The sequence below is a fragment of the Plectrocnemia conspersa genome, unplaced genomic scaffold, assembly GCF_051122295.1.
Source record: "Plectrocnemia conspersa isolate PC_06_02 unplaced genomic scaffold, ASM5112229v1 ptg000014l, whole genome shotgun sequence".
NCBI lineage: Eukaryota > Metazoa > Arthropoda > Insecta > Trichoptera > Polycentropodidae > Plectrocnemia > Plectrocnemia conspersa.
Window position 1 is genome coordinate 16,913,703 of NW_028277178.1, and position 27,721 is coordinate 16,941,423.

At 34.5% G+C, this 27,721-nt stretch overlaps 3 protein-coding genes and 1 long non-coding RNA gene across 4 annotated transcripts in view; 1 reads left to right on the forward strand and 3 right to left on the reverse strand.

The window, feature by feature from the left end:
• Positions 1-12,438, reverse strand: part of numb (NUMB endocytic adaptor protein) — a 41,347-nt gene extending 28,909 nt beyond the window's left edge. Inside the window, exon 1 of the mRNA XM_088204648.1 lies at positions 12,310-12,438. The gene's annotated coding sequence lies outside the window, so the exon portion shown is untranslated. The remainder of the gene's footprint in view (positions 1-12,309) is intronic.
• Positions 12,439-13,879: 1,441 nt separating this feature from the next.
• LOC148226375 (uncharacterized) lies at positions 13,880-17,505 on the forward strand. The gene is made up of 2 exons (XR_015812284.1): positions 13,880-14,268; positions 14,351-17,505. It is a non-coding gene; the product is annotated as an uncharacterized LOC148226375 (long non-coding RNA).
• Positions 17,506-20,972: 3,467 nt separating this feature from the next.
• On the reverse strand, positions 20,973-22,702 carry LOC148226376 (cytoplasmic dynein 2 light intermediate chain 1). Its single transcript, XM_088203685.1, has 4 exons — positions 22,531-22,702; positions 22,051-22,462; positions 21,235-21,984; positions 20,973-21,161 (listed from the first exon to the last, which is right to left on the reverse strand). The coding sequence occupies exons 1-3, from the start codon at positions 22,660-22,662 to the stop codon at positions 21,563-21,565; spliced, it is 966 nt and encodes a 321-aa protein (XP_088059811.1). The 5' UTR covers positions 22,663-22,702; the 3' UTR covers positions 20,973-21,161; positions 21,235-21,562.
• Positions 22,703-23,136: 434 nt separating this feature from the next.
• On the reverse strand, positions 23,137-26,110 carry scat (VPS54 subunit of GARP complex scat). The gene is made up of 2 exons (XM_088203203.1): positions 25,988-26,110; positions 23,137-25,817 (listed from the first exon to the last, which is right to left on the reverse strand). The coding sequence occupies exons 1-2, from the start codon at positions 26,062-26,064 to the stop codon at positions 23,234-23,236; spliced, it is 2,661 nt and encodes an 886-aa protein (XP_088059329.1). The 5' UTR covers positions 26,065-26,110; the 3' UTR covers positions 23,137-23,233.
• Positions 26,111-27,721: the final 1,611 nt, after the last annotated feature.

A 27,721-nucleotide genomic window follows, 5' to 3' on the forward strand; every position in this document is an offset into this window, starting at 1 on the left:
AGTTTACAAAAACAATAAAATCACTTTTAATCGGTGTATATTAAATTTACTTATATTGACGTATATTAAATAAAATATACGGCCAATAATAAAATAATATAAGCTATATCTAAAAAAAAATGTATAATATTTTGTCAATATTTTCTGTAGAAATTAATTAAAAGATCATAAATTCCAATACCTCTATCATAACTCCGTAAGCGAGATGTAATTAAGACACTATTCTTCAATGAACAGCCAAATCACGGTAAATTAAACAAAGCGAGGTAGTAAATCTTATCTGAAATTTAAGCCGCATATCTTTTATAACAGCACAATGCGGCATAACATTTTAAAAATAACGAGCAACTGTCGTTTTAATATATAAGATTCAATATTCTATTAATTCAAAATATTTTAATAACGTAACCTACTGTAGCTAAACTATTTAATTCTGACTGACTTGATTACTACCACATTTTATAATATTCAAACAATTTCGATATCGCAACATAAAGAGAGGAAAAAAATTAACCGCACGACATACAGCGTAAAATACAATCATGACAAGACCGTGGTGATTGTGCTGCAATAAAATCATGTCGGTTAGATTATATCGATTATATTTCCAGAAGTAGATTTTGACGACGTTCAGTCGAACATAGCACGTGATGTGAGTGGGTTATGAACTAAAAAAAATGTTATAGATAGACAATACGTACAGAAATGTATTTTCGATAATTACGTTTAACAGTTCAATTTGAATCTCTACACATAATTGATTACACATAAACGTACTGCGACATTGTTTCAACATTATGATATTCCCGGAGAAAAACAAGCTCTATAACCAAGCTTTCATATTCAGTTTGTTAAACTGTTGAGAGAAAGCCAAGTATGGCAAGCAAAACTATTTAATTGGTCTGCTTTGACGTTTTTGAGTTGTAATATATATATATGAGAATATATCATACATATGTATTATACATCAAATTTAATATATGTTTAATATATAAACAAAACTATACCTTTCTCACTAACATTAATGTTTATTTTTACTATCTTTTCCAAATTTTGCTTAGTTGAACTTTAGGACCCTGAGGAAAATATAATGAACCGAAAACATCTTACCCTTTCTTGCATGGACTAAATTTTTAATACATCTTCATTTTATGCAATACTAAAAAACCTCTCACAGTACATAATTCAAACGTATTTAAAAAATCTCTTTATTTCTTTGCTATTTCCTGTTGACGTTTTAACATTGAATAGCGTTATATTTATGAGATATTTCTTAGTAATCGAAAATGTATAACTCAAAATTTGTCATATTTTTATAATATAATAAAATCGAGCAATACACCATCTCTCCTCAACCATTTTCTTTAGTTGAGTACATAAAACCCTACATGTAAGTTATGAAAACATGAATATTTTAGTAAAATACATTTCCGTATATACCTAGCGTCATGTACAGTTTTAAAATTCACTCATTTATTATCTAGCATGTGAAGTTGGCTGTGTAAAAGAAAGACATGTTGAAAAACGACGTTTATCGATTGCGAACTGCGAAAATAAATAATAGATGTGGTTCGATTTTTTTAGATTTCACCCACATATTTAAATAAATCAAATATATAGTAGATATATCAGAACCGGTAAAGATGAAATTTAAATATTAAAGTATCACTTGATAATCTAGATGGGTAGTCCCGAAATGAAGAAGTTTGGAAGAATTGTTTTATATATTGCTCATTTAAATTGTCCTTTTTAGTTTTTTGACCAACTGATTGATTCCATTTCTGCAGCCAGTACATCATCGTTCATCTTTGCTGCTCTCTCAGATTCAAAAAATTTTAAACCACTTTTGACATTTGCGAATATCTAATGAATCACCCATTACTTTACAAATGTTTTTAGTGGCCGTAGTTGAATTGTTTTTTGAGAAATTCATATAGCATGCATGTTTTTATAAATTGTTCACTTGGTAAAAATTTTGAGGCCCATTTTTCCAAATGTGCACCAACACAGATATAACAAAAATACGTAATATTCTATCAACAGCCAAAGCAAAACTGACTTAAATTAATTGTTAAAACTTGAATTAAAAAAACGGCATTCGTTTCGAGTTTACATAATATATAGAACTACAAGTAACATATAAGTTGTTTACGTGAACAGCACCCGAATTAATTTAGATTTTAACTATTCAAATGTGTATATTTTATAACTGACATTGTCGGTCTGTCAGAGACCTAGACAAGAGTTACACACCGAATAAAACCTCACAATATCCTTGTCTACCCTTGAATGCGTATTATGACCTTAAAAATAATTAAGGCTTAACTAAATAAACCTTCCAAGATTTTAGTATTATTTTTTGATTTAACATATACTACCTGACAAAATTCGCTTCGATCCCACCGGTAGCCCTAGGGGCAAACGTAACCAACACTAATGAAAGTTTCGTGCGGTATACGTGCGGAATAATTTATCACAATTTCTGTGACCTAATAAAACCATCCACACTGAATTCTACTCTTTTACAGTGCTTTTGATAATTACTTATGATATCTATATAGATATACAAAGAACATGTCAGTCTTCAGATACTAAAATAGCGTATTAACCACACATTTAGAAATAGCAAACTAAATTTAACCGTCATTATACACGCGAAATAAACAGCAGATTGCAATGACACCTACAAGGGGCGAAACACTCTGAGTTATTCAATATAATTATACACCTTTATAATGATTGTGAAATTATGTCTAATACTTTGTGTGCGACGCGAATTAAGAAGGTTGTTATTATTTTCATGTGAGAAAATCGATATAAGACTCGAGCACACAAAAAAAAACAAGCTCCGTGGAAGGTTGTGCGTCACATAATTTCAAATTGCGTTCACGTTTATCGGTCGTCTGTCACAAGTAGAAATAAGGAGTGGTGGGGTCATTTTCTTACCCCAAACCGACGACGATCAAGAAAACGTGAAAATACACAGACCTTTGCTTTTAAATATCTCGCGTGTTGATGGTATCAAAAGCGTGTTTATTTGTCTCGGACTAATGGACCAGGTAAGTGCCATTAAATCTCATGTGTGTATCACGGTACACATTTTCAACGATAAGAAAAAGTTCTTGACCGTTCTTCGACCCTTGACGATTTTCAATAAAATAAAAATTAGTTTCATTGCATTCTTAGAGACAATGCACAATCAATCTATCCGAACGTGACGGACGGAAAGAGGAGATGAAGAAATAAAGAACCGATAAAAATTAAACGTTACGGCTTTTATGCGACGGTATAATTCTGTTCTCTTTGATAAATAGACCTAAGAACTTTCTGTAATAATGAGTATTTTAACCTTTACCCGACAAAAAAGTTTTTCTTATTGAATCCACTGCGGTCCAATTTATTGAAACACAAAAATAAGGCTTGATAACTATTATTTATATACAATTTATTTAGGGTACACCATGTACCAATTCCAGATGTTGCGACCACTACCAGAATGTTTCGCGTTAACTTTTTCCAGAGAGGGGGAGCAAAAGTTAGTTAGTGGTCGTTTTTTTAATACTTTATTTAATTCAGATTCATAGTATTTCATTAAATGGCATGCATTTTTCTATCCATTTTTAAAGCGGTCCTGGTTAGAATCCACTTTAGAATCAATAAAATCGTGGGATCGGCGCAGTAGAAACGCTCAGTTATCTAGCGTTCATATTAAGACTTTTTATTAGGACTTACAATAAGCGAGAATCGAATAAAACACAACTAAACCAATTTTTGACCAATAGAAAAGCGCAAAAAACGATTATCCTTCTCAGAAGTCAAAAATCCACATGAAAAGGAATAAAATCGTGCCGACGACGACGCAGTGGAAACGCTAGTTATGGAGTGTTCTTTTGATTAATACTCTCATATTAGAAGTCTGTAATTAATCAGTAAGAATATTTATAAAACATAGTGTAATATCGAACTGCAGACAAAATATGAATCAATAAATGATATGTGACGTCTGTCTATACTTATATTCCCATGAGAGAAATATTTTGTACTTAACATAAAACTATTATTAGTTATAAAATTTTTAGGATTGGGTTTGAACAGAAAATGGACGTTTCGCAACTGTCAAATATGGTTCATGGACATTTTAAAGAGGCATATAATTTCACTAGCGTCTATCAGTCAAATTATATTTTCGCTAGTAGAAATATATATATCTACTGGTGAAAATGTATTTGGACTTCACTAGTTAAAATATGACTTCACAGAAAAATACATATTCACTGTAACATGTTTACATCGCATGGGAATAAATAATGTAAAGTACCTAAATGTATATATTACTACGTATGGAAAAGTTGAAATCATATAAGTTATATTTTTGCTGATAAAAATATATAGTATATCCACCGATGAAAATGTATTCCGATACAAATTCACTGAAATTACATAATTTAAGAAATATTTTCGGGGTAGATTTGAGACTGTTTTTTTAGATCTTCTTGCAGGGATAACCGAAAAATTTCAGCTTTTCCCAGGGGGGAGGGCAAAAGTTGACCAGTCAGTGGTCATTTTTTCAATACATATTCCGATTTCATTAAGATTCATAGTATTTCATTAAATGACAAGCATTTTTCTGGCCAAATTTAAAGGGGGTCAACTGGCCGCCAGGATCTACGATTTAACGCCGTTGGTGCACCTAAAAACTAACATCCGCCAAGTTATAGCCGAGATATCTTCGCCCGAAATGTACGAAAGTCATCGTAAAATATATCGAAAGGATCGGCTGCTACAAAAGGTCCAGAGGCGGCCATTTTATTCACTAATATTTTTCATAATTAATGAAATACATCAAATATGCGATTAATAAAAAAATATAAAGATATCCTTAAGTTTGTGCGGTTTTAAAAAAAAATTAAAACTGGAGTCGGATCACCTTTTATGTATGATATTCTTCAGCATGAACAACGTATCACAAAAATCTACCGTACAACTGAGAATACTCTCGATTAAAATAAAACATTCAGCCCAATTAATCCTCGCGACGTTTCAGACTTATTTTTTAATATAATATGACACAAAATAATAAATATGTGACAATTACAAAATATATTGTCTAAATATTGACTTGAATTAAAAGCAATAATTTAATTTATTTTAAAAAAATGTGTATGTAAATGTAAAAACAAAACTTTTTAGGTTGAGAACCATGGGTAACAACTCACGCTTCTAAGTTTTGAGCGGCTGAAACAGACTGGTCAAAAAATTGTTTCTAAAATCCGTCGATGGATTAACAGATTTCAGTAATTTGACAATTCCAGGTAAAATAGTATGTATTGTTCATCTTCTCTGATAAAAATAGTAGCATCCTATACTTATTTGACAGTTATAATATACAAATGCTTCAATCATAATGTAAATATTATTAATAATGATAGATTCAACGCTGGCGGAACGTCAGAAGGGACCAGGAGTCCTGATTATAATAATGACCATCGAAATTATCGCACATTTTGTGCCTTATCAAACGCATGCACGTTTGCTTTCGACGTAACTCGATATGATAAAATCTGTTGTGCAAACAATAAACCACCGGGCGCGCGCATAAAAATATGTTTAATTGAATCATTACGATGTTCTTAACAAAAAATATGAATATTACGATATAACTGTGAGAAATTTCGCATGCCATCGTTAAAAACAATGAAAGAGACAGTCGCGCCATTCAGGCCCCGACCGATCGAATGTGTGTGTGCGAGCTCGCAAGGTCTTGGATGAAAATTTTGCCATTTTTGGCTTTGACCTACCTTCGTCGAGCGTTGTGAACACAATATACGTACGTAATATAATCGCAAATGTGCGAAAAAGAAAACGTAATGAAGCGCCATTTTTATATTTTCGTGCAGGAACATGCATATGTATGTGGTACACAATTTCGCTACGCGAAAGCTTTGCTAATGTTGTTAATTAATTTCAAACTCCAAGTTACTCATATCGGTTGTACGTACACGGTTCGAGTACCGCGAACGATGAATTTTTGATTAACTGAGCTATCCTAACTTGGCATAATTGTATAATATTAAGCACGCGTTAAATCACGATTTAATTATGTTAGATTTACAAACATAATTAATATGTATACCACCGCCGTGACTTGTTGTTTAAGACAAGGATTGCGTATATATTTATATTATATAGATCACGGAATTCAGTTTTAATGTATGTATTTAATATCCAAATCAATCAATAATAAATTATTTAGTACGTGACTTTTTCTTCTAAAATGTAATAAAAAGGGTGGCTAGGAAATAAATTAAGTATAATGGTTTCTTGATGCATATGTGGGGACCGATTTATTTGGCTAACCTGGAGCTAGGCGGCACACAGCGAGGACTACCTAATTTAGCGCCGCAACGAGGTCTTACAACTTTTATATCATGTAAAACTATTTAATATTACGATAAATCTTCTGCAGCGGCGAAGCATATTATTATAAATGTATGAGATTATAATAATTTTTGTTCTCATATATTGTAATGTTTTCATTATATTTTTAAATAGCACTACAATACTTAACATAAAGATAATATAGCTAGGTGTATATGTAAAATTACATTCAGATTTCAGTAGTTTTTGAGATTTTTCTGCAAAATTCTTTGTATTTTAACATGTGTGCTTTCAAAAAACTATTCAAAAATACTTTTTATGATTGATTTAACATACAGATGTATCTACATACATATACGTAGGACAGTTTTAATTGATTTAAATTCCAACTTTAGGCTCCCTAATATAATTATAAGAAATTTTTAAGAGTTTGTATTACTATAGTAATGTTGAGCTATACTCGATTCAGAAATCACTATCGGTAGCGCGCTAACTTTTTTATTCATAAGAAAAAAACAGAAGCAATATATAAGTTACCGTGGGGAGGTTGCACAGTTAACACGACACTTTTGAACGTAAGAAAATAAAATAACAACTCGTTTGGACAAAAAGCCTAACTAACAAGAGGATATTATTAAATATCACAATTGTGTAATTAAACAGATTAGTATAGCCCGTCCAAGATGTTAGCGCTCATCATCGTTGTGTTGTAATTAAGGGTGCGTGTACGCATGCATGCATACATACATAGTTTTCCGCGAATTTGTTTACACCGATAGGAGAACGTTACAAATACTAAATCAGGGCTGTTTTAAGGGTAGGGTGACCATACGTTGGAAATTGAATTAAAATGTATAATGTGTTATATTTGTATTATAAAGTATTGTCATGTTGTGGTATTTTGTAATCAATAAAACAATTTCTGTAATATTCTATTGATATTTTAAAAAATATTATATTGAACAGACATTCAACCTGGAGAGTGATACCAAAACTGCTCTTATGTTTTTGAGTTAAATATGTAAATAAATAAACAAAAATGTAAGAAAGTGATATTTTACACTTTCCTCAACAAATTAAAATAAAAAAGTAAAAATTAATTGCACTTGTAATTGCACATGGTCACCCTATTATATTTTCTCACCAATACTATGACGATGAGTGTTCATATCTTGGACGGACTATACGCTCGTAATGACTAATAAAACTACCATTTTGTACATAAAAAATGCAATAGACAATGCGTCTTTCGGTGTAAAAACCACCATTGTGATATACCTCTTTGCATTAACGACTTTTGGAATGTGTTCATCTTGCAAATTTTATTTCATTATATTCAGGGCATAAACATATTTCGTTGGTAGAATATACAAGCGATGCAATTAGCTAACCGATTTCTGCATTTTTGTGATTCGCCGGAGACATCTCAAATCAAGAATAGAAAAGATGTGACACTCTGTCACATCGGCAGACTATCTTGCGATTCGAGACGGCAGACAACCAGATCATCCCGGAGACATAACTTCTCCACCAGCGCAGTCTACAGAATATTTACAACTCGACAATATTTCGTTTTGGTTTAACAAATTAACTTAATAAACTACCAGTTTTCCGGCGTTTCTGTTTTGGCAGCAGTCACACCACCCCTTTGGCTTCAAAACCAGAAATTAGATCCTTTTAATTTACCTGATATGCCAAGACACGTTTGTATACTATATCTACAATCGATATGATTTTCATCAATACAATAATTTTATAAAAAAAATATATTGGTATAATGTATATACTAATATGGTAAAAGTTATCAGTTGTCAGAATCTATTTAATTATATATTTGTGAAAAGGCTTAAAGGTAAAATAAATATAGTACTTAGAAAACCTTTTATCCATAGCATTGTGAAAGTGTAGAATTATGTGAAAATGACAGATAAGTGAAATATTTAATTATCAGAGCCATACATAAAAGGAATACACAACATATAAACCGAATAATAAAAGTAGAACTAGCATATGATTTTTTTTATAGGGAGTTAGTTACACATATAAAAAAACGACTTTTGAAGAAAGTCAACATTAATTAGTTTGTTTTGAAAAGTTTTGATAAAGTCGAAAGTCTAAAATTTACGGTCAACTCTGGACTTCAATCCGCTGATATAACGACATATCTAACTAAATTTTAACAAAATTGAGATAGGTATTAAGTCTTCTAAAATCAATGAAATGCAAAACAATGCATTTTAATTAAATTAAATGTTTATTGGGTTTCTTGAATAGATTCGATTTCGCTAACAAGGTAAACCGAGAATAAAACATATTTATCTACTCCGCCAATAATAAATATATAGATATTTAATATAATATTAATTAAACATTTTTAATGGAACCCATTGTAGTACTAGTTAATGGGTAAATGATATTATTAAACTTTGTTTGAGCGTTGATTTCTTGATTTTACTCATTCACAATAATAATTAACTGAGGTTTGCGTGAGTCGATGTACAAATAATAATATTTATTATGAAATATATAGAAACGTTCTGTATGATATATGTACATATACATGTTTTACCAAGGTAAAGCGGATGATTTTTTTAAATACTATTCAAAATTTAGACATAAACCAAAGAATGCAACCAAAGATTTTTCCAGAAACAATAAATATAACACGGGTTTCGAAACTTGAGTGAAAGCTTTTTGTTGCAATTTTTTTTTTGGTAATTTACGATATCATGGAAGTAAGATTACACCAAAGCCCACATACACATGACAAGGTGCTTCATGCATGCAAAATGCATTGCGAAACGATTGCATTAAATTACAGTTACCTCACACACGTTCGGCAATCGTAGCGTCAACCGAGCACGGCACACACCGTTAACCCAGAAAATGCAGAACGCCCATCGATCAAATAGTAGCATTTTCATTCTTTCTCACTTAACGCGGATTCAGAATGTTTTTAGAGACGCAGTCGGAAACCCACATAACCGGTACGAGCACGAGAACAAAATGGGCAAACATCGCACACCCAGCCTAGCATGTCCTTCTCCACCAACGCCAGCAATGGTCAACGACACGAGGCGATAAATTACGTTAACGTGAAATTGGAAACGTTATCAATGCGCCTCAACAATATTATTACTATCCGTGGCGGGAGAAATTTGTGTGAGGCAATAGAAAATTGCCAATGACATAAAACCTGTTTCGTTGTCGATGTCCGTCAGCGGTTATTCGAACCAGTGTCTTTCAATATTCAATCGACACAATTCTTCGTGCAAAACTTAATCAATAACCCTATTTACTTGCGCGAAATTAAAATTCTGCCAACTCTGTTACAAAAGAGCAATTTGCGCGTCATTGATGATAATAAGGGAGTGAAAGATAATACATATGTATTATGTTCCCCAATCGAATTATATTATAAGAGAGAAAATGTCATTATAAAACTGATAGCTGACATAGTCTAGCGCTAACCAGTTAAAAAGTAGTTCATTTAGTATTATCATATCAAATTAATATAATCAAATTTTACAATCACTCAGTACACAATTACAATTATTTACCGGGCATGCAGTATTATGCAGTGTTACATTAACCACACAGTTTACATTAACAACGAAAACAGTTATCATTCAAGAGCTTTCAAGGAATACAAGACCGCAAAAATTAAGCAGATTTCTGAATATAGAAATTAAATAGCAATATATAAATAAAACAGTAATAATAAATATACTACGCGACCAAGCGCATTTTTTAAGGAAATGGAAATTCCATTTTTTTCCATTTTTCTAAGGGAAAAATGTACTTGAAAACTGTACAGAACAGACAGACGGACTTGGAATAAAAACGTTATTATTGAATTATGTTTCCTAATGACGATTAATATAATACGGCAAAAACATGAATAAAAGTAATTATCAATTAAATATTAATAGATAACACCGACAAGTCGTCAAAGCACTCAAGAGTGTCATGCGATCAACGCAGGACCCTAACTAACACGACCACCCATCCAAATCATTACTTTACCTCTCGGTCACTGAACTGAATGATTCACGTGTGATTTATATCATGAAGTTACATGGACAATATGGATTCCCACACTTGTGGATAAATAAAATAAATTATTTTACTACAAATCAAATGGGAGATATTGACTGATAATCGAATATATAGACAGGTAATCGAAACGTTATCGCTATCAAAACTGGCTACGAGTGTCGTGTGTTTAGTTAAAACGCTGTCATTAAAATCGATTTATTCAAAATAATCCAATCATTTCAGCTCACTGTGAAGCAATGGACGCCTGTCAAGTTTAATAAGCAGATTTACATAATGATATTAGTATTCAAAAGTGAATTTATAATGTGCGAAAGCCTTTCTAAATTCAGGATAATGTTTATCGAGGTAACGAAAAGAGTGTGAATTTTTTTTCAAAAGTTCCACTTGTGGATGAACCACTTCTTTCAGAAAATTAACGAGCCATAAATACAGACCCAAATTTTAATGCGATAATGGCGACCTTGTCTACTGGGCATGAAATTAGTGTTGATGACCGAAAAATTTCTCATTGATAGAAACAGTTGTTATAATCAAAATAAAGGTTATTTCATAACTATCAACTAGATTCCAAACAGAATTCGTAGTAATTTTCAATGAAGTATTTTGCAAATTATGTTAAAATTATTTATGCGTGAAAAAATACATTTATTTTCATTTTAAGGGTGGAAATTTAATAACCTTTATAAATAATAATTGCATATTTAAAAGTAAAGAACATTTTTATATTTTGTGAAGACCAAAAATAGTGTACAATTACCAAAATATATCATAAACGATCAACTGCAACTGAGCGGGTGTTTTCAAAAACAGGAACAATTAAAACAAAGTTAAGAACCAATTAAAAATAAGAAACGTTCAACGCGTTATTTTAAAATTTACAATAAATGTTCATTATCAAATGATACATTAGTTTGTTTTCTTTGAAATTTGAATGTACTAATATGAGTTATATTACTAATTAAAAATTAATTAATCTCTTTTTCCATTCTTTAGAAAAGATTTGAATAGTTCATGATATCTATATAAAAAAGTATAAAAAACTGTTTCGGAAATTTCAACATTCATTATTTACGTAAGGCTGAAAGGCCTCAAGTAATTGATAGCGAGTTCCGGCAACGATCCAAACATTTTAAAAATATGAACGGCGTCATAGTGCCTCACAAATAATTAAACAGAAAATTTAAAAAAATGTATGCAGTTTCTTTGACTAATATCAAAGTCAACCAGGTTATCTATATGAACATTTAGAAGATGATGACCCCTACATTGGAGGTCGAAATTTCGGCAATAGTAATTCAGTAGTTTGTCAGAAAAAATGTTTAAAAAATGTAAACACTTATTTGACAGTTGGTTATTAAGTGTCAAATAAGAATAGTAAATGAATATCGAAAGAAAGTTTTTGGAGAAAAGTCAGATTGGAACATATGATCGAAAATGAAAAGTAAAGCTCGAATTTGGCACGAAACGATGACGATAGCCCCGAATCGACCGAGAGAACGCGCGTCCAAATGTCAAACGATTCGTGCCAATCTTACATAATACCCTCGTGCATTTAACGTTAACCCGTTTGCATGTTTCGCCCCGACGTTTGAGAAGCGGCGATCGCGACACAAAAGCGATCATCACAAGTTCGGACGATAACGATATTTTGACGTTTCATGAATCGAAAATCGATCGGATCAGCGCCGAAGTCTCCGCGCGTGAGCCTGCGCCCCTCTTAAATGCGAAAACGATATTCCGGCGAAGGTTATCGTCGTCCGAACGGAGCAGTCGCTCCGCTCCGGCGACCTCGGCGCTGATCCGAGGGCCGAAACAAAATATCGCTAATCCAATCTGAGAATCGACTGATAGGGATTCATATTTCGAACTCACCTGAGGGCTGCAAAGCTCGCCGGTCCCAGCGCACCTGTCTCCAGCGCCGCTCACCCTCGCGAGTGCATCTCAATCAGCCGCCATTTCTAATCTATTAACGCGCGACCAGCGCACGTTGCGACTCGTAACGCGTTATTCGACACGCTAGCGCACGTGGGTGGGTTGCTTTGTATTTATTTATAATAAAATGCTAGCTAAGCGCTACACATTATATTTATTTACCTTTTCAAGTTAATTCGATTTTTGTAAAATATTATTTACCAAAATCTGAATGGAAATATATATGGAAAAACACGTCGATCATTAATTCTGAGGGGAGGAGGGGCTATAGTCCCTGTTAATAACTTAACACGTTAGAAACAATATAAATTATAGGCAGTGCATATCAAATTTATGATATATTTTTTTTTAAATATAATATATTAATATTAATGCTATATAGCCTTAAATTATATTAAATAACCATATTATTAGGCCCAAAGGTTTATGACATCCTTAGGTGTCCGATGAGTACTATAAATTATCTTAATGACTTTTACAGAAGCTATCCGCGGTGTAAATGATAAAAATATCGAGTTCTAGTTGTTTCTCTTTATCTGCAATCTGTCTCTAGCGTGGACTGAATTGGCTCGTGAGAGAGGATGCTCACTAGCTACTTCCCGTATCAAATTTAGTTACCAAATTTATTATGCTACTTTTCAAATCTTGTTGCAAGATCCATTTGTTGTGTACGTTTCAATCTTTTATTATAGTTCCATGGTTTGGCAAGTCTTGCAGCTAGCTGATTAGGACGATTCTCCAAAGTATTGAAATATTTATCGTGATATCTACGAATTTTACTCTTTACCGAGTTTATGCCGAGATCTTCTCGTATGATATCATTAGGCACATACCATGGTGTGTCTATAGTTATTCTCTATGTTAAAAATACTTGAGCTGCTGGCGGTTTCCCACAACTCTATACCGTAAGTCCAGAATGGCTTCAGTATTACTCTGTATATAAATAATTTGGCAATTTGTTTTTATTGAGATACACTGGTGGACATGTTTTTCTTCTCATAGTAAACGTTACATGTACTGACTTGGATTCATTTGCTTTTAAGCTTCATACTAATTTTAATTTTAATTTTAATTTTAACCGCATACTAGAAGCGATGGTTGGGTCGTCATGTGATTCTAATATCGCCTTGTCATCACTAAAGGTGGTTACCATAGTAATTTTCATCTTTGGGAGATCTGCAGTGTACAGCAGGTATAACACCTGCCCAAGCATACTTACCTGAAGAACACTTAAATTTATAGGAAAATGTGATGTTTTTTCTTCATCATGTTTTACCAAAAATTACCTATTGTAGATTTATGATGTGGCAAGCTCATTTTTATTTGATATAATAAGCTCTCGAGGTAAATGAGGGTTTATTATATAAAATAAAAATCTTATCTAAAACCTGTGTAATGTCCAAAAATGCTGCAAAACAATAGCATCCACCAAAAATAATGTACCACCTTCCGCCAAGCTCAGCAGTTTGTCGTTGATGGGTTTGTTTGCGTTAGCTCAGTCGCGTCCAATCAACACCATTCTGTATTATAAGGCCGTCGCGTAGGATTTTCCCATAGCCGTGACGTCACGGTCCAACGGTATAGAGCGCGACGGTCGGCGGCGGCCAGAACTAAACCGTCCGTTGGCGCGCGACGCGTCAGATTCACGTGCGCGTGTTTATTTACCAAAAATCGGTTAAATATCGCAGTTAACCATTTATCCGTGTCGTCGTGTGTTATTCAGTGTTATTTGGTGTATTTGCAACCATGGTTTATACGTGTTGTGTCCCAAATTGCAACGGAAACTACAAGAACGGCCCCAAAGTCAGCGTCTACAAATTTCCTCGAGATGAAGCGACTAAAAACAAATGGATCCGGGCGATTCATCGAGCACATTTTGCTCCTACTCGACATTCTAGGGTACGTATTGTTTTTACACATATAATATGATGATCGATACACACACCTAACCTACAATATAATGGATCATAACATAACATAGGTATGCGAGCGCCACTTTACCGAAACGGATTTCAGACGAAATAGTGAATATTATGACGAAAGAACCGGACGTCATCTGAGCGTTCCCTTGGACAAAAAAGCATTGAAAGAATCAGCAGTTCCGACGAAGCTACCCAATTGTCCAGATTATCTATCTGCTTCTACTTCGACCAGAGAGAGTGCAGAAGAGAGACGCACGCGTATCGACAATTCCAATATAGAAGCTGCAATTGCCAACAGCTATCGTTCCAAAGCTAAATATGATAGTAATAGAGTATTTTCCAATTTTAATCAATTTATTGTTTGTCTAGATAGCCATAATGTCGACGAGGAGTGGACCATAGTCAAGAAAAACGGCCTGGTAAAATTTATTTTAATAGAAGACGTTCCAGCCCCCGTCATTACGCTCTCTGCCGTATTTAGCCAAGACTTAAAATTAACATTATATAAAAACAAAACCCAACTAACTCGCTTAAATAATAAACAAATCCCATTAGCGTTTCAAAATATTAATGATGTAATTGAAACATTAAATACTTTTAAATCTTCTCACCAAAATGTAAACGAGAGTTCCGTCGATGACAATATTCAATTGATCCTCGATACGTTAGCATCGACTCGTACATTAATAGATGAAGATAAGAGGAAATATATCGATTTTTTAAGTGAGCAAGTAAAACTTTTCAATTGTAAAAAAAATCGTTATAGATATTCACCTGATTTTGTAATATTTTGTAGCATTTTGTTCTCAATATCTCCCCACGCATATAGATACATCAGAAGCTTTGATTATATGATTTTACCTCATCCGACTACAGTTCATAAAATTTGTTTAAAATATAATACCGATCCTCAGATTGAACAAAATGAGGCAAATTTTTTAACTTATATTAAACAAAAGTTTCATTTTTTAAAAGATAGTGATAAAGTTGTTAGTTTAATGATTGACGAAATTTATATTAAGCCATATTTTGATTATAAAGGGGGAAATATTGTAGGTATGGCTTATAACACTGAAGAAGCAGCTAAATCTGCTCATGTATTTATGTTACAAAGTTTGCTTTCTTCGTTTAAAGAAGTTGTGCATATTTTACCTGTAAAAACGATGAAAGCAATGGAATTATTTAACTTCATTAAGAGAATTGTAGTCGGTCTACAGAATATAGGATTTAATGTAGTCTGTGTCGTAAGTGACAATAATTCTATAAATCGTAAAGCGATGTCTTATTTTGCTTCACCTCCTCAAGTCAGTATAGTTTACAAACATCCTTGCAAAGATAATGCACCTTTGTTTTATATTTTAGATTCTGTTCACGTATTGAAATGTATACGAAATAATTGGATTAATCAGAAAGATACCGATCAGTCGATTAAGTTTCCATCTTTTGAAAATGTAAACGATGATACTTTATCTGTAGCTTCCTTTTTAAATGTGAAAAAATTGTATCAAATGGAAAATAATCAACTTGTCAAATATGCTCACACATTAAATTTAAAATCTCTCTCACCTAGTTGCTTTGAAAAACAAAATGTAAAATTAGTATTAAATATATTTAACGACAATGTTATACAGGGACTGTTAGAAATAGGTCAGCAGCATAATTTATCTAACCACCGATCTACTGCTGAATTTATTAGATTAATAAAAACTTGGTGGGAAATAGTAAATGTAAAAACACTGCACAAAGGTGACAGATTTAGAAATCCTCTTCAAAATCCTCTCGTACCTGCCGAAGAAAATTCAAAATTTTTAGAAAAATTTCTAATATGGTTAGATTTTTGGAAAGGATTAAATGTAAAATGTAATAAACTAACCAGAGAAACGCACGATGCAATTTCCCACACGACACACGGGCTTTTACAATTAAGTGAATATTGCAAGGCAGAATTAAATTTCAAGTATTTGCTTCCAGGCAAAATTCAGACAGACAATCTTGAAGCCCGTTTTGGTAAATATAGGACGATGGCAGGTTCTCAATATTTAATTACAATAAGACAAGTGTTTGAAGTTGAATCCAAAATTAGAATCCAAAATTTATTGCCATTAACGTTAACGTCTGAAAAATTTGGAAATATTAATTTAGAAAATAGTATAGAAATTGATAATGAACCTAACGTAGAATCAACTAATTTTATGTCAGAAACAACAGACTTCGATTTAATTTATACTGAAGAGGATTTTAATATGATTCAACCACAGTTACCTATATTTACATATTTAGCAGGCTATTGTGCAAGAGTAGTACTAAAAAGAGTTAAGTGTGATATTTGTAAAAAGTTTTTAGTTTTAGACAAACATTTAAATTTTGCTAATTTAGAAGAAAATTTCAATTTTATTAAAAATGTTGATAGAGGCGGTTTATTGTATCCGCACTCTGATTTAGTAAATGTAATTATGCTAAATTACATTACAATAAACAAATTAATTAGCACTAATCATGAAAATAAGTTTTTAAAATGTAAAGCTCAGAGGGAATTAGTAATATGTTTAACGTTAAATACAGTCGAAGAACATGATTTCTTTCTATCGGAATTTTATTGTCCATCATTGAAGCATACCGATTTTAATATTTTAAGGCTATTAATAAAAACATCTACAAATATATTTTTAAACAATTATATGAAAAAGAAAAATAACATAATATCGATTAATTCTGATGGAAAGAAAAGGAGAAAATTAGAAACACTCACCTCGGGTAGTTAGTTTTAAGATTTTTTTATTTTGTAAATATGTTGGGTTTTGTTTTGTATCATACCAATTAATTTTAATTAGACATATGTCAACTTACTTTAAAAGAGATCAGCTGAGCTGCAAAAAAGATATGTATTCAAATATTAATTTGTATGTATAAATATGGCAATGATTGACTTAATGTATTCACTTTTCCAGATCAAAACAACAATAGATTGAAGTAGCGATTCGAGAGAAAGCTGTTATATGTCAAATAAAATTCAAGTTTTATAAGTGAAATGGAGAAAAGTTATATTTATAAACAAATTATCTTGAACTATAAGAATGAAATTTATGTTAAGACCATGTACTAAAATTTGTTATATGTTTTATGTAATTGAATATGTAAACTCTTATCAAATAAACAGTGAAAAAGTTTTTTCATTAACATACAAATAAACTAGAATTTTCGGACATTCCTTAAATGTACTTTGTTTTAATTATATTTTTTTTATTGACCTATTTTTAAAAAATGTTCTGATAATTTTCAAAACTAGTAATAAAAATCATAAATGAAACCTTGATTTTATTAAATTTAAGAATTATTTTTATTCTAAAAAGGCTATTAAAAATACCGAAATCGTAAAAGCGCGTAGATTCTCTAGTACGTTTGCCGCGCCGAGTATCCCTACACCCAATGACGTCACGCGCGCTGCTGTCCGGCCTTCTATCTAGGTGGTGTTGGTCCAATTCACTTGCATGTGAAAATTGTTATTAAAAATAAAATACACCGTATTTTATGTTTAGTGAGTATTAATTTTTAAATATCTACTATATTATTAATTAATAATATTATAAATACGATTTATAAAATTATAAAGTTTTTCTGAAAAATTAATAACACTGCTGACGAGTTTTTTTGTAATGCAACGACTACGAAAGAACAATAGTCAGAACGACAGAATAGTGAAAAAGACATAGAATTGAAAACGACCGAGGAAATAAAATAGAAGATATATTAAATAAAGATAGCCACGCAATCAGAATTGGAACAGAATGCTCCTGAAATCCTTTTTGAAAATCAGAAAGCTTGAAATTATGGATAATGAATTAATCTAAAGGTAGCATCTAATAAAGAGATCATGCTTTGTACTTTTTAACCATGCTTAGGGACGGTGGTAGTGACGGGTGGCAATTATAAACAGATTGAACCGCTGCAGTATTATTTTATTGATGATTTATGAAGTTTACATGGTTATAAGGCGGACGCGAGACGACGCATCCGAATGCGCGGAAGATTGCCAGTGCAGAGAATAACTGTCACGCCAATACTACTCAAGTGCCGACCAGTTTTGGCCACACCAAATCTCAATAGGCCCCATACGTTTATCTGAATGTGACTGAAAGAAGCTGATCACGTTCTAAAAAAGAGTACCTTTCACCCAAGTGCTTGTCAACTTTTCAGGATTAAAAATGCATTGTCTAGTTTAGGGGCTGTGATGATGGCGGTTGGCAATGAGACACAGGTTGAGCCGCTGCAGTAATATTTATTTAAGATTGACGGTTTACATTATAAGAATGGGGCGGACGCGCGACGGCACGCGTCCGAACCCTTACAAGCTTGCCGGTCGAGAGAGCGAAAACCGTCACAACAATGCCACTTCAGCGCCGACCAGTTTTGGCCATAACAACTCTATATTGGCCCCCATATCTAGTTATTTTAAAATTGACTTAGAAAACTTTCTATCCCGTTTTTCATTAGGTGATTGGAAATTTATGAGTAAAATATCTTACGAAATTATGTTGCGCGCTTAAGATCTCTGCTTTTTCTTAAGAAAATATTTTATTTATTTATGGGGATCCCGAGACGACCGTCCGTGACGCAGCATAAGTGAAAGTGAAGTCCCGCTGAGCCGCGCGCCCGAACTAAGCGGCGTTGTACAACCACACCGCATCCCCGCCACCGCAAGCAACGCGCGGAGTGGGGATACTGTTGCGCACCCGACCGGGATTATAAGGCGGCGCTAAAAGGCTCACAGGGAGACAAGACACATTCTACTCAGGACTTCTGACACTGCAACACTCACTGGACTACACGGATTCTACACCTCGCCTCCTGTTCGAGCAACCATCTCCAGGACACGTGCTCGAGGTTTAATATCGACGACTGTCGAAGGATCCCAGTCAACACGTGTCAAGAACGTACCGGACGATTTCATAAGGGCCACTTTGTACAGTTCGCTGTACAAACGTCCTATCACAGATCGTCAACCGGACTGCTGATAACTACAATACAGAAGCGTAACCCCACGACCGCTTCATTGGTGACCCCGACGCGATGGATTCTCCAGCCAATACCAGTGTTTCAACCAACCCGCAAGCAACGATGACCATCACACATGCTTGCGAAGAGCTTCCTGTGGACGCGGCTGGGAACTACCTAGCCGACCGGAACCTCCGAGTGCCACATACACAGCTCCGCACACTGTCTGGAGACACATCTCCAGCAACGACAACGCCCGTCTAAGTTTCGACTATAAACTTAGCAACGGATTGCAGCACCGACTGATCGTTTCAGTTTCAACCACAAACTAAACGACGACCCGCTGCAATGCAACTCCACTGCGAAGAGCTTCCTGTGGACGCGGCTGGGAACTACCTAGCCGACCGGAACCTCCGAGTGCCACATACACAGCTCCGCACACTGTCTGGAGACACATCTTCAGCAACGACAACGCCCGTCTAAGTTTCGACTATAAACTTAGCAACGGATTGCAGCACCGACTGATCGTTTCAGTTTCAACCACAAACTAAACGACGACCCGCTGCAATGCAACTCCACTGCGAAGAGCTTCCTGTGGACGCGGCTGGGAACTACCTAGCCGGCCGGGACCTCCGAGTGCCACATACACAGCTCCGCACACTATTTGGAGACACATCTCCAACAGCAACACCAATTCTTTGTCTAAGTTTCGACTGTAAACTTAATCAGACACGATTTGGCTAAACAGTGAAATTCCCGAAACGTTTGGGATACTGTTCACATTTTCGGCAACAACTTCAACCAACGACAGACGAGTCTACACAAAATACAGCAACGGACAGCCAGTATCTTGAAATATAGTTTTTAATTACAGTGATAATATTTTCTTTATATTTTAAGGTAAAAGTATGCACACGGAGGAAAATGTCATGCACAAGTGACAAACGGACCCCGGACCCCTACTTTTCCGTTAGCTGAGAGATTCGCAAAGGCCACTTTGTACAGTTCGCTGTACATACGTCCACACAATCATCAACCAACTGGTTCTGCTTCCATCTGCGCCGACCCACGCTGCGCACGAAGACCACATCAGTCTGAACGAGCCTCAGCTTCTCCTCTTGGTTAAAGTTCGCAACTGTAAATTGCTAAGAGGGGGAGTACTATGGGGATCCCGAGACGACCGTCCGTGACGCAGCATAAGTGAAAGTGAAGTCCCGCTGAGCCGCGCGCCCGAACTAAGCGGCGTTGTACAACCACACCGCATCCCCGCCACCGCAAGCAACGCGCGGAGTGGGGATACTGTTGCGCACCCGACCGGGATTATAAGGCGGCGCTAAAAGGCTCACAGGGAGACAAGACACATTCTACTCAGGACTTCTGACACTGCAACACTCACTGGACTACACGGATTCTACACCTCGCCTCCTGTTCGAGCAACCATCTCCAGGACACGTGCTCGAGGTTTAATATCGACGACTGTCGAAGGATCCCAGTCAACACGTGTCAAGAACGTACCGGACGATTTCATAAGGGCCACTTTGTACAGTTCGCTGTACAAACGTCCTATCACAGATCGTCAACCGGACTGCTGATAACTACAAAACAGAAGCGTAACCCCACGACCGCTTCATATTCATTTATTTTTTTAAATAAAATTTACAGGATAATTACAACAAATAAAAATATATATTACCTTGGTGACCAAATAAAAAACATCAGTTTATTAGAAAAAATACAATTTGCCGTTTTTAATAATATTACATAAAATAAAACTACTCGGAGAAATGATGTTAGTGGCGGTTTAACTTCTTTTCTCGAGGAGAATTCGGGAGTTTGTCTTATTGCTGTGTGCGATCTTGAAACTTTTGTTTTATCGGGCTTGAAAGACCAGTGAAACAGTTCAATAGTCAATATTCATATTTTTTAATGTTTAATAAAAGAACAAGCTTACCCTTACGTTGGTACACCATGGATGCCAGCGGTATAAAAAAGAACGGAAAACTCCCGCTCGAGTTGCTCCAAAGATCTTGGCTATAAAACAAGTTTTGCTAGATATGTTCCAAATAAATCAGAACAGTGTCAAAAACTAACTTTATTTGCTGGTTTGTAATATGAAGTGGTCCAGAAATAAATAATTAATCTTAAAAAATTGAAATAAAGCATTAAAAGTATTGAAATTTACATGAATAAAATAAATAATTTTAATGCTGAACAGCTTATTTATCTCATTTTATAGTTGTACAAAAAAATCACAAAATAGACATGATTAATTATTTATTTTAGAAATAACTTCGTACAGAATCTGCCATCATAATTTTAAGTTCTTCGTCTTTCTGAGATCTAACAATATCAATCATTGGTTCTCGATAATTTGCCTCAAGAGAAGGGTCACTTGCTGTAGAAGCAGTCTGCTGTATTTGTGGAAATTGTGTTATATAAAGTGACTTAACAATGTCCCAAGATATTTTACTTATTCCAATGCTTTCCCAAGAATCGCCGCTGGACGATATATAAAGTGGCTTATTGTAGTCATGAACGACGCCTTTAATCTTTTGTTCGGTTCCGAACCCGACGTGATTGAGGAAATCTTTCATTTTCTTCTTTAACGTTTGATCAGTTTTGGAGAAAAATAACAAACTAGCACCTGTCAATAAAGCGATGGAACGTAACATCTTGCAAACGACCTTTTTAACTCCCGAATCTAAAATAATCAGGCAAATAATAATTTATGTTCTGCCACTATCATTAGGTTGTAATAAAAACTTACCAAATTCATTGAATAAATCATATTTTCCACCTATTATGACTAACGGTAAGGGAAATCGGTCTGTTTCTTCCTGATTTATTTCCATTCCAGATGTTGTGATATAGTAATTATTTTTTTCAATTATAGACTTTAAATTGTTGATCAAATTTTCTATTGTTAACCATAACGTCTTTGGTTGTGACAAATCCAGAACGAGAATTATAGTCATATAAGATTGCTTGTGCGCCAAAAATGGAATGTTCAGAATATCTAATGTTTTGAACATATCTCCACCGAGTTCCCATATGTGGCATATGCTCTTATCGCTCAAATGACCGTGTACATTTTTTCTGGCAAATGTATAATCTAAGCCAAGAGTTTCATTCTGGGTCTCTTCTTTATCTAAGATTATATTTGCTAGAGTAGTTTTTCCCTAAAATACATAATAATATAATTTAGCTTTTGACAATTTAATGGATAGGATCGACAATATTTACTCACACAACTTTTGTTTCCTAAAATAAAAAGAACCCTCGAGCCACTTTCACTATTACTACCACTTTTGTATTTGCTTTCCATTAATTTAATGGCTATACTCCTTATAGTTTCACCATTTTCAGTATTACCGTCCATTTTTAAGGTTATTTGTTTACATTACCATCACCATGACTACACATTTTCATCTAGATGTGTACACAAAACTGCAGGGTAGATCATGTAGTTTTGGTTATAGCTTATTTTATAAATAATAATTCAATTAATTTTTACTTCTTTTCTTCTAACTTAAATTTGTTGTTTTGTGTTATTGAAAGATTTAAATTTAAACAGGATATTTACCTTCAAAATATTATTTAAGGAATTTATTTACTTAAATTTGTCTCATGGATTCTAATTATTCGTTTTGAATCTTGTTCAGACTATCCTGCCGATATTTTAGTTTTACTAACAAACTAATGCATCTATATAAATTATGTTTTCATAGATTTAATTATTTCAGTAATTTTAAAACAAAAATCCAATTGTCGCCGTTCGTACACTCGGACACATTTCATGATAAGGTAATCTAGATTAGGACTTTTGCACCAGTCCCTAGTATAAAAACATTAGTCAAGTCGTTTATATAATTTTTTATTCATTATAATATAATCAATTTAAAAAAAAACTCAACAAACAATAAATATAAAATTTACAAATAAAAATACTTTCATTTCAACCATATTTCATCCATAAACTTCAAATTCAATTCTTCTTCCGGAAGTACTTGAAGAGTGACTAAAGTTTGAAGATAAAACGTCAATTCTGATGTTACCACCCCGTGTTGGGGACCACCGTTGCCGACTATGTTCAACCGGATCAACTGTTCTCGTAGTTTATCTTTGAAATTTCGATGGACAATTTGATAAACGGCGCAGAGTTGAGGCACTGGTAAAACTCCGATTAAAGCTTCGTGTAGTTTGAGAAGATGCCGAGAGATATTTCTAAATTGCTGGGAAGGAATTGGAGGTCTAGCTTCCCAAATGACCAACTGGGCGGTTAAAAGGGTGCTCACGATGCTAATCAATTTATGTTCAATTTCTTTTATGTGTCTACCGAAATCTTTTTCGACACTGTCAAAACCTTGAGTCAAAGCTCCGTTGATTTCGATTATTTCGAAGTGTCTACGAACGGCAACCAAGATCCACATTAGTAATTGTAAGGCACGGGAAGCTAATCCGAGATTTGTGGTTGTGATAGTTTTAAGACCGGCACTTTGTAAGGCGCCCGCTCCGAGGACGAGCTGACAACAGCGGGAGTTGAAATATCGCAATAGTTCAACTAAAGCCCTTCCACCCATGATCGCAGTGCCGGAGGCTTCTTCGCATACCAGACAATACTCTCCTATCATTTTTAGAGCTAATAAAACAACCCCGACTACGGTAAAAGGTTCATTATTAACTATTAAGAAAGATGCTGGAGATTTCTCATTTTCTGATTCAGCGATGTTGCTTTTTGGAAAATATCCACTTTCAGATATATGATCGACTATCATCTGAAATTCGTACGGAACTTCCGCCTGTTTCCATCGTTCGTTATCGAGAAGTAAGGTGAGTTTATTTTTTCTTTCATTATGAAAACGCTGCATATATCGACTAGTTTGATTTTTAAGCGCAGTCTTCAATATTAAACACGGTCTACTGCAAATTTCTTCACACTTCTTCGTAAAACCTTCTACGATCGTCGAGAGTTTAACGACTTGCTCATTGGTGATGTTGGTGCCTTTTTCTTTATCGCTCGCGTTGATTAAATTAGCACATCTTTCTAGACAGTAATCGCAAATTTCATAAATTAAATTCTGAAGCTTCGTTTCGACAACTTGCTGTTCTTCGGAAGTAAAAAAATCTTCTCCGTCCAGAAGAGCTACGTCAGCAGCTAGAGACGTCTGTAAAACAATACGCCTTAAAGATAATATTCGATATAGTAATGTAACTAAACGCGGCGTCAAACGGCTCAGTACGTCGACAGTGTTCGCTCCGTACCATCCGCCGCTTTCGCCTGTTCCTTTAACGGATATTTCACCATCGTGTCCCGATATTTCTTCAATCATAGCTTGCTTCACTGTCGCTTGAACGGTTGTTATAGCTTCTTCTTTATAATTATCGATAAACTCGAAATGCTTTTGTCTCAGAAGACCGGATATCACCGAAATAAGTTTATCCTCATCTGGAATTTGCGCTTCGTCGCTCAACGGCCTATTTAAATCTGCAGCGACGAACCGTTGAAACTCCGTATTGAGCATTTTATCTATCAGTCGCTCCATTTCTTTCAACTGCGAAGATAAATGTCTAAAGGCATGTATACCGGAGAGTTCAGATGAAAGAATAGATTGCGTGGTACCTATTAGATCTAAAGCAGTCACATAATCGGCAGTACTCAACAGTAGTTGAATCATAGGTTGCGTTTGATGCACTGTGGACATGAGCTTGAGTTTTTCGTGGACTTGAGAAGTGTTATTTCTGAAGGTCGCTAAGTTAATGAGCTTGAGAGGCTTCACGGACAGACCGGATTTAATATCTTTAATGTTCAATCGGAGGGATTTAACTAGCGTTATTGCGGAACTCATTTGCTCCATTATAGTGTCGTGTGAAAGCATAGCGTGAAAAAATGCATCTGATTTTTGAGATACTTGTTTAGCTATTTGAACTTCGATTATATCTAAGTAATGACTGAGTTTCTCTTGTAGTAGTCTACAGCTGGCCCTGCTGTCCTGAGAAGATTCGCCTAAGCCGGGAAAAACGGTGTTGAAGGTTTGCGAATCGTTTAGCAACAAGTCGCTTTTGAAGAATATCGTCGGTACAACGGTCAAATCGTACTCTACAGATGGAATGTTTGAAGTTTTCAGCGGAACGTCGACATGACACTGGGCGATTATCCTGCTGTGCTTCCTATATTTTTTGCCGATTTTTCGCATATAATATTCAAAGTGGGCGTAAGTTATCTCGGGCAAATATGGACTGTTAGGGATGTCAACTTTTTCGATGAAGCACTCTCCCCATGTGTTGGTGAAGAAAGTAGATCTCTTCCCCCGGTTCGGATCGTTGAGAACAGCCGGAAGGTTTTGAGCAGCGGAGTATACCGTCCATTGGCAAGAAGTATCGTCTTCTTCGGAATACATATGGGAATGTCGAACGTGAGAATCGTATTCTTCGAGCGTGATGCCGTCCAAAGGCGAGGAAGGGCATATTCCATTATATCCATATCGACAGACGTATGCATTTCTTTCATGTGAACAATGTCTCTCTCGCAGATGTCTGAAATAAAAATAGGTTGGAATTGTATTACATATAAGTTTTAAAATATTATAATTTTATTAATGATTATCAATATTGGATGACATTAGGTTACATAGATGACAGCCAGGAACGCAACCTAACCTAAAAATAGGAAAAGAACTTTGTTCAGATGAAGATAAATATAGTACCTGTGAAATTCAGTCGGCGATGTAAAAGTGAGAGCAGAGCAAAGCCTGCAGCGGCGCCAGCCCTCGCGGCCGCCCATCAGCAGCAAACCGACAGCTGACGCGGACCATGGGATTTGCAAACGCGGCTCAATTCGTTCGACATTACCCCTTTTGCGAATACAATCATTTTTTTAAAACACAATATAGCAGGGCCGGTACGAAGGTGAAACGATCGAGGCACTTGCCTTAGGTGAACGATGGAAAGGGCGCTAAATTGATAAAGTCAGTAAATTGAAAAAAATTAACTTTCTTTTTCCACGAATCTAACGAAAACACTATTTTTCATTCGAAAATTGTTTGACTACACATATAATTCAAAACTATCCCTTCACACAAAACATCTAAGAACAAAAAGTTTGCAAATTTTATTTACCTTCCTTTTGACGCCCACGCTGATAGGGCCGAGCCAAGGGGAGCCATTTACTATGATTTTGGGTGCCATTTGATAACATTTAACACGGTATCAAAATCTTCTCGATTTCTCGAATAAAAAATCTGATATGGTATTTGAACAAATTTTTTTAAATAACATATTTTTAGCTTCTGCAGCAATTTATTTTTCTCAAACAAAAACCCTGAGATTTTTAGCTCTCGCAAGAAAAAAATCCCAAATGACCTTTGTTTTTTTAAGAGCCCAGGACGCTAAACATTCTCATACCGGCCCTGCTCACTAATCGGTGATTCGCGTAGCAGGAGTATCGACGAGTGTACATATTGAACTGAAGTGTATTTTTCGTGTTTCGTTTTGATTTCCAAAGTTTCTATATACATACATACATATGTATTTAGGTGAATTTTCAGAACATTATTAAATTTTTTTTCAAGCGAAATTTTTAATTTACTTTTTATGGCGCTTTTAACTGATCGGTAATCTACCTAACAGAAGTTTTCGTTACAAATATACAAATTTTATTAATCTAAAGTGATTTTTTGTGTTTCGTTTCGACTGACTGAAGTTTCTATAAATGGTAAATTTTTAGAAAACTGTTTAAAAATTTTTTTATTAATTTTTTTCCGAGTGAATTAATTAGCTTATATAATTATATTTTTTTAAAACAACAAATTTGATCGAGAAAATCCAGTGGTGCTAAATATAAAAGAAGAGGAAAATTGTGGAATGAAACGACTCAAATCAGTGCAGCACAATTACAGAATTGGCTAGCGAGTAATTTAAATTTAACACATGATTGAGGCTCAAGAAAACATAGAATTTGAAGAAACAACTGCCAATAAATAACAATTAATTTTTGATGTGGAATTTGACTAACTTGATTTGGGTTTATATCTAATGAATAAAAAAAATTGAAACGTATGGATGCCTCTCGGTTTTTAGGTTTGTAATATGAAATTGATCGACCCTGCCCCATTAAAGTGGAATAAACATGGTTACTATTATTATCAACGTTATTTTTAATACTGATTTTTTTAATACAAAATTTATTTATTGCTTTTTATTTTGCTAATAAAGCAAAACAATAATTCACATTTGTTTCGTTGTGACAACCCTAGCACTTAGATTTGTAACTGCCAAGAATGGACATCAAATGCACCGGGAACGTCATCCAGAGGCCCTTATGAGGGGCATAAAGGTCATTCTTCTGTACCTTGACACTTGACATATATTTTATTTTTAAATCTAAAAATACGCGGCATAGGGCGATACATTAGGTCCATCTGGCTCGGCCGGCAAACGGT